Source organism: Trachemys scripta, chromosome 8 (assembly GCF_013100865.1).
Source record: "Trachemys scripta elegans isolate TJP31775 chromosome 8, CAS_Tse_1.0, whole genome shotgun sequence".
Lineage (NCBI taxonomy): Eukaryota > Metazoa > Chordata > Testudines > Emydidae > Trachemys > Trachemys scripta.
In genome coordinates, this window is record NC_048305.1 from 44,773,092 (window position 1) to 44,785,281 (window position 12,190).

General features: G+C 45.3%; 1 protein-coding gene across 1 annotated transcript; it reads left to right on the top strand.

The window, feature by feature from the left end:
• The first annotated feature begins 802 nt into the window (after positions 1-802).
• Positions 803-10,899, top strand: TNFSF4 (TNF superfamily member 4). Its single transcript, XM_034778985.1, has 3 exons — positions 803-970; positions 9,200-9,236; positions 10,538-10,899. Exons 1-3 carry the CDS (start codon positions 803-805, stop codon positions 10,897-10,899), a joined length of 567 nt encoding a protein of 188 aa, XP_034634876.1.
• The last annotated feature ends 1,291 nt before the right edge of the window (positions 10,900-12,190 follow it).

Here is a 12,190-nt window from a genome sequence, read left to right on the forward strand (position 1 = left end):
GCTATGCTGATGTAAGTTTTCAGTGTAGAGCAGCCCATAGTGGGTGATTTAGGCCTGAAGGAGGAGGCATCTATGCTGCTCCCAAGACTCTTGGTTATTTTTGTTACCTACTCTAACTCTGGATGTTCATATTATCCATAACATCCATTTATAATTCCACTAAGCTCCTGGGCTCTGTGGTATCTTGTGGCAGTGAGTTCCACAGGCTAATTGTGCAGTGTGTGTACAGAAAATATTTGCTTTGACCTGTCTCATGTTCCCTTTTATTCCTCTCCTCTCTGCAGCAGATGGGCTACACCAATGTTATATGTATTGCTAAGCAACAGGGATGCAAATCCTGCAAAACTACCATTGGCCCGAACGGGAGTTTTATCCGAAGAAGGCTGCAGGGGCTAGCTGAAGTTTGATGATCATTTGAATCATCACCTAGCAAAAGACATTGTAGATGTAGTGATTAAGGACATAAACACATGCGTTTTCACAGGTCCTTACTCAAAACTGAACTGGGATGCCACAAAATCAGCCCCCACATTCACCCAAAAAAAAAAAAGAAAGAAAAGAAAGAAAGAAAGAAAAGGGGAAATTCAGATTAGTCACAAAGAAGTCCCCCGCCTGCTGCTGCTGCTGTGTGTGTATAAAACCCTGAGCCACTCCTGAAGCCACTTTGTTCATTTCCTTTTGGGACAACACACCTACTGCTTCTGCTTCATTCCCTTCAAGAGATTTGCCCTTCGTGCAGAAGCAGGGGAGAGCTTTTTCTTTCATCCAGTTCTGCTGGCAGGTTGGTGGCAGGGAGGCTGGGATGGAAGGGATGCTGGAGATGGAGGCCCAAAGGCTGGAAGAGCAGCTGGAGCTGGAGAGGAGACAGGTCAGAAGGAACAGGCTGCAGCTGGTGTCTGCAGTGGCCCAGTGGATAGTATTGCTTTCCTGCTTGGTCTACTTTGGTCTTGGTTTCCTGCATCCCCCTACGGTAAGACCATATGATAAACCTCATTGCCTTCTTCCGCACTGTAAAGCTCTGTGTATAAAGAAAGCATTTAGGGCCATCACCTTGCAAAGTGGCAAGCAGAAAACCCAATTCTTAACCCTTTCCTAATGATGAGCCCTTTTTTCTGTGCCACCCACCGCAAAGTATGTTCTTACAGACTGCTGGGTTGGTGCTGTGTTATCAGGCAGTGGAACTGCGCATGCAAAATTGCTGGCCCAGTGACAGAGTCAATAAACTGGCCTCAGTGGGAGTTCTGCCTGAGTAATGACCGAACGACTTGGTCCCCCAGGTGAATTTTGGTCACATGAAAAAAATATATTGAATTATTACCTTGCTGATTGTTATGGGTCCAATTGTGCTAGCCTTACTCATGTTGAGTAAGTACACATGGGACTAGTTATAGTCGACTCCATTGTACTACTTGGGTGAGTAACTGCTGCTTAACAGGTGTAGCAGTGGGATAATCAGGTTCTGTATTATTTGTAAACGTCTCATGTACTGCTTTAATCTACTCTATATAGCTATATAAGAAAGAGAGAATGTTTGTTGCAACTTTTGCAAAAGCTGTAGAACACAATTCTGTGTTCCCAGGAGTCATCTAGCTAGTTCTTTATCTTAAGCCTTGGATGTAATTATAGATATAAATGAAAATGTGTGTTTAGAGAGTTTCATTTATTTTGAACTAAACTCCAGACTCAAAACAATAAGAACTAGCCTGCTGCTGGGACTGCTTTTGGGAGAGTTGTACCAAATATTTTCTTTGTTTCTCATTGCTAACAGTCTCTGGGTCCTCAGCACTCTTTTGTTGTTATTTCAGTGCAGATCATGCAGTAGCTGCTTCTCCTCCCACACGTTCCCCAGGTGCTTGTGTTCACTATGTTATGCTTCACCTTACAGTGTTCGTTCTTTCCTCCCACTTAACTTGGTAGGTAAAATGAACCAGATCTATAAACCACACTCTGGTTAAAATGGCTTTAATGCTCGATATCTCTTGCTGCTGAAGTGAAATCCATCTTTTCTATGTCAGGTGCATGTCAAAAACAGTTCCACTGAATTTATGAGTCATGTAACAGAGACCAGAGACTGTCAAAAATCTCTCCCAGCCCATTTCATCCTTTGCACACAGCAGATGCTATGTGTGAACTGAATCTTTGATTTCTCTCTCCTCTCGTCTCTATTCTCTCCCTCTCTCTTGAAGAGAGTCTTCCCACTTTTGGGCAATTGGGAAAGGCAATTTATTTTGTTCAGCTAATGAAACAGCATCACATTATACATTACAATACACGTCATTCTGGCAATGCCTCTTAGCGCCACTTAGTTCTGTAATATTTTAATTCAAAGCCTCTTCGCACTGAGAAAGTTGGTGCTGGTGGCACATGTGAGCTTTATGAAAACAAGAGAGCAGTGAATGTGCAGGAGACATAGTGCATGCCTGGACTTGCCATTCATCACCAGAACCTAGACTTGAATGGGTTGTTAAGGAGGCAGTTCCTTGGCAAAGTTGCTGGACGACCCTTTGAGTTTTAAATGCACACTTGCTAAGCACAATTTAAAAAAAAACACGTCCCATTATTTTAAATAATCATGGTCTCCTGTATAGACAGCACCATGCATTACCCAGGAACCCAGCAGGGCTTTTGAATTCTGTACAGGGGTCACTGCACTGAGCTGGAAGGCAACAGCTAGTTAAGAACACCCAGAAACACAACCCAGATGTCTAGAACAAGAGCCAACAGAGCTGCATTGATTTAATCTGCTGGGGAAAATTAGGAAGAAGATTATAATAGATTCTCACCCTGATAGGTGCACTAAGAACTGTGCTGTAGCCTAGCCAGGAAGCTGGGCCTTTTCTCAGGAAGAATGCATAATGTTTGCCAGTGCAGAGAGCCCAGATGTAACCTAATTGCAGGAAAGAGATCATGTGTTTCCGATAACCATAGTTTTGATTGCTATTTTATAGTTATTGTACAGTCACATACCCTTATATGAGATGAACCTGTTGTAGCCAATGTCCAAACAACTGCAAAATAACCTTACATGGATTAATGTGACACAGTCATGGAATATATTATGTCATCCACACAAACATTTTGACGGTGTTCACCAAAAGCTCTAGACGGCTTGCTTGTAAGAGCATACTGCTTTGTTTAAAGGAAATACGCACACCCTGTCCCTCCACCCCAGCCAAATGGTCCATGACCTATAGGATGGTTTGCTACTAAGAATGTTCCGTAACCCAAGAATACATCTATATTATGGGTCTGATCCAACACCTATTGAAATCAAAGGGAGTGTTCCCATTGACAATAGATCAAGCCCTACAGAAGGATGAAATATTGATTGTCCGGATTATCCTTGCAGTAGTTTAGTGCACACTCATTCACACGGTCCCCCTTTCAGCTGCGGTTGTACCAGTGCAGACGGGAATGCCCAAAGCACCTATCTCATAGTGCACTGCTCTGGTGCTTGAAGCACAAGCTTTGGGCGTAATTTCCAAATGATAAGCATGCTGCAGTCAAGCCGAATCTCTGTACCTGCAATGCTTGTGACTTCCCATCCTTGCTGGGGTTAGCCCCTGGAGACGGCACCAATTTGGCTAGACCTAATCCAAAGACCTGATCACAGGCATTGTGATCCATGCATCCAGCCAATGCTTGTGATGCTCGCAGGGTGGTTGATTTGGGCAGACAAATAGCCTTCACGGTGTTGCACATTAAAAGCCTGCTCATGAAGGTTTGTTGCAGCACTCTTGTGCTAATGTATATCAATACTGAGGGAGGTGTAAGTACCGTAAGTAGAGGCATTCCCCATGGGCTCAGCATAGCCAGGAACAGGACAAAGTTACAGAATAGCCATGATTCTGAGATGAAATGATGTGATCCAGTTCTAATTAGCTCTCACTCTAGCTCGACCACGTTATCGGGCTGTGTGCAGGAATCAGTGGGGGGACGGATGGTTCTATGGCTTGTTTTATGTAGGACGGCAGATTAGATTATCATAATGGTTCCTGCTTATTTTAAAATCAATGTGTTTATGATTTTGCTCACTGGGATTGCCTTGGCTGATACACACACCATTCCTAGGGGGACACCTGCCATGCAGTGCTACTCCATGAATACAATAAACAATACAAACATGACAACAATAAAAGGTCCATTGGAATCTGCTTACATAGCGTCTCATAGAAAGAGATATTTAGGGGACTCTAAACAGGCTTAAATTATTGTGTGAATACTGCATGGAATTCTTTAACTGCGGTGCATTGGTAACACAGCAACCTCTCAAGGTTCCTTCAGTGACCCTACTGGGTGCCAATAGTTATGGAGTGCTGCCTCCTTAAATCCTTTTCTGTACACAGTCATATGGGCAAAACAGAAAAAGAATGGGTCAGGAATTGCTAGCTTCTGCTTATTTATTTATTGCATCCCTACAGATTCTATAAATGGGCTCATGGATCCCCACTCCCCAACCTCTCAGAATTTAATGTTGGGTAATTAATGTTTGTAATGTGCTTTGAGAGCCTGAGATGAATGTGGCTATGCAGGTGTAAAATATTAATGTCACACCTAGTTTGTAAAACATAAAATAAGGTAGAATTAAAATAATATAGCGCCCAAGCTGAAAGCATCCCATCACATTTCAGTTTACATCAGCAACTGAGTGAAACCCTTTAAAATAATATGTTTGGGGCCCAATCCTTAAGTGTGTAACTGCTCATGTGAGTAGTCCCATTGAAGTTAATAAGGTGACTCATGCAAGTAAAACTATGCATGTACTTAAGTGTTTGTGGGATCGGGCCCTTAAATTTGAAACAATGAGAGACTGGTATTAAGTAACACTAGAGGGTGCCAGTGTTGCACCTGAACTCCCAAGGTTGGCTCAACAGACGTCTTCATATCTCCGAGAGTTGTGCTGCAGCATACAAGCTGACTGTACACACAGCTATAGGAAGCAATCTCTCCCACGCATTGATCCCTTTGGTTTTGTCACAGGCATGGAGTTCAAATTGAAATTTTAGTTGTGTATTTTCTTGTGTATTAAATTCTTTGGACAACTGTCCAAGTGCCTGGAGTGAGCAGAATGATTTGTTCCTATAACAAATCAATCAGATGCATACAAATCAATGAGTTCTCATGGTGCATCCTCCGTCTGGTCAGCCCATTCCTGTCATAGAAAACCCAAGGAAAGGGTAAAGTGGAAAAAAAAAATACAACCCTGAGCCTGCATTTTTTAACCAGGCAAAACTCCCAGGACTTGTAGCTGTGAGGAGACTGGGGGAGAACGAACGGGGCTGGGCTGGGCTGGGCTGCCATGATGCCTCCGCCCTGGGGCCGCTGCAGGATAGCACCAGCTGGGCAGCAGTCCAGACGCGACTGGCCAGGGGCTGGGCGCACGCAGCGTGTGCGCTGCTGGGTCCCTGCAACAGGCCCAGGCTCGGAGGGCTCGGGGGCGCCAGAACCGCAGCCGCCAAGCTTGGCCATCGGCCGCTTCCTCCCCCCGCGGCAGTGGGAGCTGCAGCAGCGGCTGCTCCCGAGTCCCGCTGCCCGGGGGGGAGAACAGCCACCGCCTGGCCCCGCGGGCCGCCCCCCTACTCTCCCTAGCGCCTGACTGAGTCCTGCCTGCACTCGGGGCCAGGCCGGACTCTCACTCACCCTGGCCCCACGCTTCCCCTGCGTCTCCCAGGCCTCCCTCCACAAGCGCCCGAGGGAGGAGGAATGGCGAGCCCGGGGAAGAGGCGGGGATTTGGGGAGGGAGCCAATGGGGGAAGGAGGGGACGGAGTCAGTGCGGGGAGGGGGGGGCGAGCACTTCCAGGCTCCGGAGTATTTGCTTGTTTGTCCAGTGTCCCGACCTAACATTGGTCGGGATGCGAGACAAACAAGGAAATATCGGGACAGTCCCGATAAAATCGGGATGTCTGGTCACCCTACCAGTTGCAGTGTAAAGTGGCTCCTCCTGGTGATAAAACACAAGGGAGGATGGCAACAATGTAGTGAGATAGTGCACGAGCCTTGTTCTGCCCTGAGCATGGAGTGAATTCCCCCTCATACGAACATACGCATGGCAATAAAGCTCTTTGATGCTCATGATTTGTTATTTACTATTCACCACCTGTATTTGTTATGCTCCCTTCTACAAAAGTTTCAGTGATCCAGGCAGGGAGCAGAACCATCGTGTGACTGAGGTGATGACTCGCATGCCACAAATAACAAATAGCAAATGAGTAATAGTTTGCAAGCCCCTCAGAGATTAAAAATTGTTAGGCTAAGCCATTTGGCAAATGCAGGGTCACAAATACATCTACTGAGTGAATAGGAGAAAGTGCTAAATTCATCACATAATTTCTTTACAATGCATAGTCTGACCAGCTCCAATAATGAGGAATGTTTCAAAGGATTTAAAAAATTATTATTTAAAATTCTGATGAAAACAGCTTTTTGTTTGGATTTATTTGGATTTAAACAGTCACCTACAATGTCTGAAATTTGCAACATTTCATCAGTGTGTGGAAAACCTCCCCAACTGAAATATCCTACAGAATTTAATAGGATGAAAGAAATGGGGATAGATAGGAATGGAACTGACATCTATAGAAAGAGCTCTAAAAACCTCAGTGAGTGTAAAGTGATGTAGTGCCATTGAAGATAATGGAGCTACACCAATTTACACTAGCTGGGGATCTGGCCCATATAATTTAATAGAAACTATCTGATAGTTGCCAACTCATGATTTTAGCATGAGTTCCATGATACTTGGTAATTTTCTTAAAGCCCTAGCTGCTGGAGTCAGGTGATCATGTGAGTAGTTCAGCTTTCTTTCTTTTTTTCAAATAAATTTCTAGCTCTCAGGATTGTGGAGAAAAGCTTAAAAATATGAACCCTAAAAGCTGAAAAACAGAAGGAAAATAAAAATTAATTCTTTTTAAAAATCTAATAATTTTCAGCCAATCTCATGATTTTTGGATGTTGGGGTTGGCATGCTGCTTCTTTTTTAACCATCTTATGGAATGTCATACCAGAAATAATAATTCACTATTCTATAGGCTAATTAAAAAAACTCCTATCACAAGGTTATCATTTTAAATTACAGTCTATAGAACCCGCCCATCAGAGCTGAAAGTAAAATTGGCTAGGAATCAACATGAAACTGTCTTGACTGAAAGACTTATCAAAAGCAAACAAATAGCACGAAAGGCTAACAATAAATTCAACCTTTAAACATGTTTTCCACTGTAGTAATCCATAGCTGCAGTAGTATGACAAGGACAGAATTTTTTTTTTTTACATTATTATTTTTAACCCACAGTGTCCTTTTAAAAGATTAACTAAATGATTTTTAAATTACAATAGTTGAAAGGTCCCAAACCATGGCTCATTGTCTTCAGTGAGGTTTGGATCAGAATAAAATGTGTAGTCTTAAAAATTACAATTCAAGGAGGAGATCCTGCGGTCTTTACTCCGGCACTGAAGAGATTTGCATGAGTGATAGCTAGAGGAATGGGGGCCACATTTTAAAAGCAAAAGCTCCTAAGAGCTGACATCAAATCTGTGTGTTCCCTGCCCTCACAAACAGCAGCGTCCAGTACTCCAGCTCTCTGCAGGCAGCCCAGCATGCCCTGGGATACAGCTGTTCAGGCAAGGGCTGCCCCACAACGGGAAAGAGGGCGAACAAGAGCGAGGAGGCGGTGGCTGGGAGGAGAGAGGCACAGGGAGCGAAGGACCAGGAAATGAAAATGAAAGTGAAAGACACTCACACTCACACCCACTGCTCCGGATGATGAAACCAGCAAGCACCAGTTGTATTTGCATGTGTCAGGGCACTGCTGCTTTCTAGATCGCAGCTGCAGACTCCGGTGGGTGCAGCATCACCAGAGCAGCAGGAAAACAAGGCTCCCTCACGCTGGCCCTGATTACAGGATAGCGCTGGGGGCCTGGCTGGAGCCTGGGCCACAATTAGGGTGACCAGATGCCCTGATTTTATAGGGACAGTCCCGATTTTTGGGTCTTTTTCTTATATAGGCTCCTATTACCCTCTCACCCCTGTCCTGATTTTTCACACTTGCTGTCTGGTCACCCTAGCAACAATGGGGAAATGGAGCTACCCAAGGGATAATCAGGCCTGTTAGCAAGAATGGAGCTGCTCCCTCCATAGCTGGAGACAAGGGCCTGCGGGCCCCAGCTACACCAGAAACAAGACCTGGCACTGCCAGTGGTTTTCAAACACAGCTCCTGGCTGGCCCCCTCCACAGCTGAACTCCACTGGGGTGAAATGGCCTGTTTAGTCCCGGCTGAGCTGTGAGGCCTGCTCGCCTCATGCTGTGCTGAGGTTTGTGTCTGTGGAAGGGGAGCTGAACGAACAAAGTTTTCAGGCACTGCATCAAACCCAGGTGCTCTTGGCAGGAAGAGCTTGTTGTTTCCCCAGTACCCCAGCCTCTGTGCTCCGGTGGGGCTGTGGGTGGAAATACTGGGGCCTGGGGAAGGAGAGAGTGTGCTAAATTTTTTGCAAATACTCCCAGTGTAGGGGGCAGTGTGGCCTAGTGGACAGAGCACTGGCCTGGGTTCTATTTCTGGCTCTGCCACTGGCTTGCTGGGTGACCTTGGCCCAAGTCACTTCCCTGCTCTGTGCCTCGGTTTCCCCATCTGTAAAATTGGGATAATGATGCTGACCTCCTTTGTAAAGCATTTTAAAATCCACTGATGAAGGAGTGGTCAATGAGGGTAGGCGTTATTAACGTAATTAAATCTGGTTCTATCCAGAAAACTCCCCAGCAGATCCAGCTATGAGCCAGAAGCCAAGGAGAGGCACAATGCCTGAGACTGCAATGCCCAGAGCTGCTTACATCTGCTGCAGAAAGGGTCAGCATGCACTCCGTCCCATTGCCTGATAGCAGGAGCATCAAAGGGGGCTGGGCTGGGGTCCTCCCAGCCTGACTGATCAGGCTTCCTTGGCTGCTGGTGGGAATGTCCCCTGCATCCTGGAGAGCTAGAAACTTAATCTTTTTTATAAAAAAACACAAAAGCTAAGGTTCTCATGTAATCACAGGATTCCAGGAGCTGGGGTTTAAGAGAAACATCAAATATCGTGAGACTTGCCATAAACAACAATGTGAAAAGCTCTTTCTCCCCTCACCGCACATCTGCAAGGAGAGATGGAAAGTTCTCCTTGAATTTGTAGAGATTATTAATCTGTTTTTTTGTTTTGTTGCTTTTTAGACTCCAAAATCCCAGTGGATCGAAGTTGCAGCCACAGGTGTGTATTTGTTCATTATAACTGATTTTTTTTTCAAGTTTCTATTTCATTTTTTCATTGAAACATCCCTCGCCCTGGAAAGAAATAAAATGGTGGGAAATTTCATCAAAAATAAATTGAAGAAAATGTGTGTGGGAAATAAATGATATTTTTCGCCGGCTCTGCCTCATGTTACCACATAAGTGGTAAGTGCCCAGAGACTCAGTCTCCTTGCTTTCTGTCACCCATCTGGCTCAGGTAAGACACAGCTTTAGATGGTAGGATGCTCAATGCTGAGTGCAGCATGTAAGTGTCCTGAACTGCTACCCTGGGTTTTCCTCTCCAGGGCAGTGCAGGGCCTGATCTAAAGCCCACTGATGTCAACGGGAGTCTTTCCATTGACCGTGGTGGAATGATGGTCCAGGGGCAGGTCTTTAATGGTGAACTCCGGGACTAGAATCCCAAAAGCCAGCAATGCCAATCCTCGGTCATGGAAGAGAGAAACAGGAGACAATAAAGCTGTGTGCTTTTATTGTCCTTTTAAATATTTATGCAAATGAATATGCAAATGAAGTAGTTTTCTTGGCTGTGGGGTTTGCACTCCTCTGTTTTACATTCCCTGGTCCTTCAAATATGTTGCATCCATCCCCACCCTTTCCAGCTCTCCCCCTCGCTCTTCTGCTCTTTCTAGCTCTCCCTGTCGCTTTTGCTCTCTCTAGACCAGGGATTTTTGAACATCAGGACAAGGCTTGTACAGGGCCCTACACACTGGGGCCCCAATCCCGACATGGCCCTCTGGATGTTACTGTAATATCCATATTCACTGCTGCTACTACATTTTCATAGTGTGAACCCCTCCTTCACAGAGAGGGGCTAAGATTCTCATTCACACTGAGGCCATTTTACACCCCTCTGGAAGGCTCCTTTACACTGCCAGAGCAAGAAAAGGGCCATCATGTTATTGAGAATCAAACCCAGAGCATCTTGTGGTCCTCTCCCATTACTTCCCTCCCATTCTAAGGCGCTTCATTTCATCTCTCCCCTTCATCAGATCTGTTCCTCTAACGTGGAAACAAGAAGAGCCAGTGCCAAGCCAGCTGTCTGTGTGCCACAGAGCAAAGCTGCGGAGCCTTTGCCCTAGATCTTCCTCCCTCTCTGCATCCCTCTTCATTCCATCCCATTTCTAGTTCTCCCTATTTCCTTTGAGATTTCTCTACTCTCTTTGTTTCTTCCAATGCCCAAGCCACATAAAATCATCCTCTTCCAAGAGGGTTTGAGGGACTCACATCTCCATGGGTTTCTGTTTGCTTCTTCCACTCCAGATTATGTCCCCAAGGAGAAACGCATCAATATCTCTTGGAATCGGGGAACCATGAACGTCAGAAACCTCTCCATCCCGATCTACTGTGATGGCTTCTACCTGGTCTCCCTGAAGGGAACTATCAGGGCAACGTCCCAGAGGAATGCCTCACTGAGCCTTAAGGTTTACAAGCGGTCCGATGCGTCCATCTTGTGTGTGAAGGTCACAGAGGAGGTAGTAGATTCGGTGACAGTGTCCGAGATGCGGTTTAAGGATGAAGTCTACTTGGAGGCCAACAGAGATGCCAACTACAAAGATTTGACACTGGGCCTCTTCTTACTGACTCCTCGCTCACACTGCTTACCAGACGCATATAAAATGTAAAGTAATGCCCCTGCGATCAAATAAAACTGGGAATTGGAACCCAGCACCTAAACTCATGGGAGGGTTATGTCCAATAGGCTGTACATGTTCAAAAAACCTACCCTGGCCTGGCCTCTCAGGGGCTTGTGGTATGTCTGAGTGAGAGAGTTCTCATGGCTAGTGCAAACAAGCCAATGTGCAAATGGTCTTTATACAGCACATGTCCTGTTCCTCTCTTTGGGGCTTACCACAGCTATTTTGTTAGCTGAAATGGGAGAAATGTACAGTGCCCTCAAGAAGAATGAAGAGGACGCCACTGAAAATTACCAATGCTTGTCTCAGAGTCAGAGGAATCCTGGATTCTCTATTTATTTGATAATATTTGTATATAATTGAAATGCTATGTACATTTGCTGAAAACAGTCACTTCAATCAAGAAGGGACCTGGTTTGTCTTGAAGCCACCTGGGCAAGTTGGAGACTCCAGGGACCCACCACACAACCTTTGCCTCATTGTGAAGGAAAAGATGAAGAGATGGCAGGCAAGGTGTCCCCTGCGGTGATCCAGATAAATGTGCTCTGAAAGACTCAGGAAATGAAAAAATAAAAGTGTTTGGAAGTGAGAGAAGAAGGCTGGAATGGACCCGTGAGAGACTGTTAGGAATGGCTTTTAAAAAAGAAAGAGACAAATTAAAATGCTGGCAGTGTCTAATAATCTGCAAACTCAGTGGCACCATATGTCATATGCACGCGTGTGCGTACGTGCGCAGACACACACACACACACATACACACCCCTGAAGCTCTTGGGTCAGGTGAGCCCATCTCTAATATGCACATTTACTCACAAATACACACAAAGATTTGGATATATGCCCTCAGTGACTCCGTCATTTATTCAGACACTCATGCAGAGCCTGATCCCATACCCACTGAAGGCAAGAAGCAGACTGCTGTTGACTTTAATAGGCCCACGGTCCCTAATCTCTTTAGAGGTAGTGAATTTGGAAGACAAGGACAATCTTTCCAGGGCTAAGTGTAGTATGTCAATTGGACACATACAGAAACCTGGCACAGAAATATAAAACAATTCCTTTATGGTGGGTTTGAAGTAACAATTTGTCTGCAGAGCAACTGACACAAAAGTGTGAAAAAAAAATACATATTCCAGGCTTGATTCACAGGCAGTGGGAAGGGGAAGAGGTAATCTGTACCTCCCAGGGACTGCTGTGCCAGAGGGGTGGAGCACAGTAATTTTAGATCTATTCAATGAGCACAGCATTATTTTAGACATGGAGTGGGATAGACTTTCAG

What these genes read in the sequence shown, in the direction of transcription:
- TNFSF4 (XM_034778985.1), top strand. Translation starts at nt 803, where the DNA reads ATGGAAGGGATGCTGGAGATGGAGGCCCAAAGGCTGGAAGAGCAGCTG. An exon ending in GTTTCCTGCATCCCCCTACG is followed by an intron (nt 971 to 9,199) that starts GTAAGACCATAT and finishes GTTGCTTTTTAG; the next exon opens with ACTCCAAAATCCCAGTGGAT. An exon ending in GATCGAAGTTGCAGCCACAG is followed by an intron (nt 9,237 to 10,537) that starts GTGTGTATTTGT and finishes CTTCCACTCCAG; the next exon opens with ATTATGTCCCCAAGGAGAAA.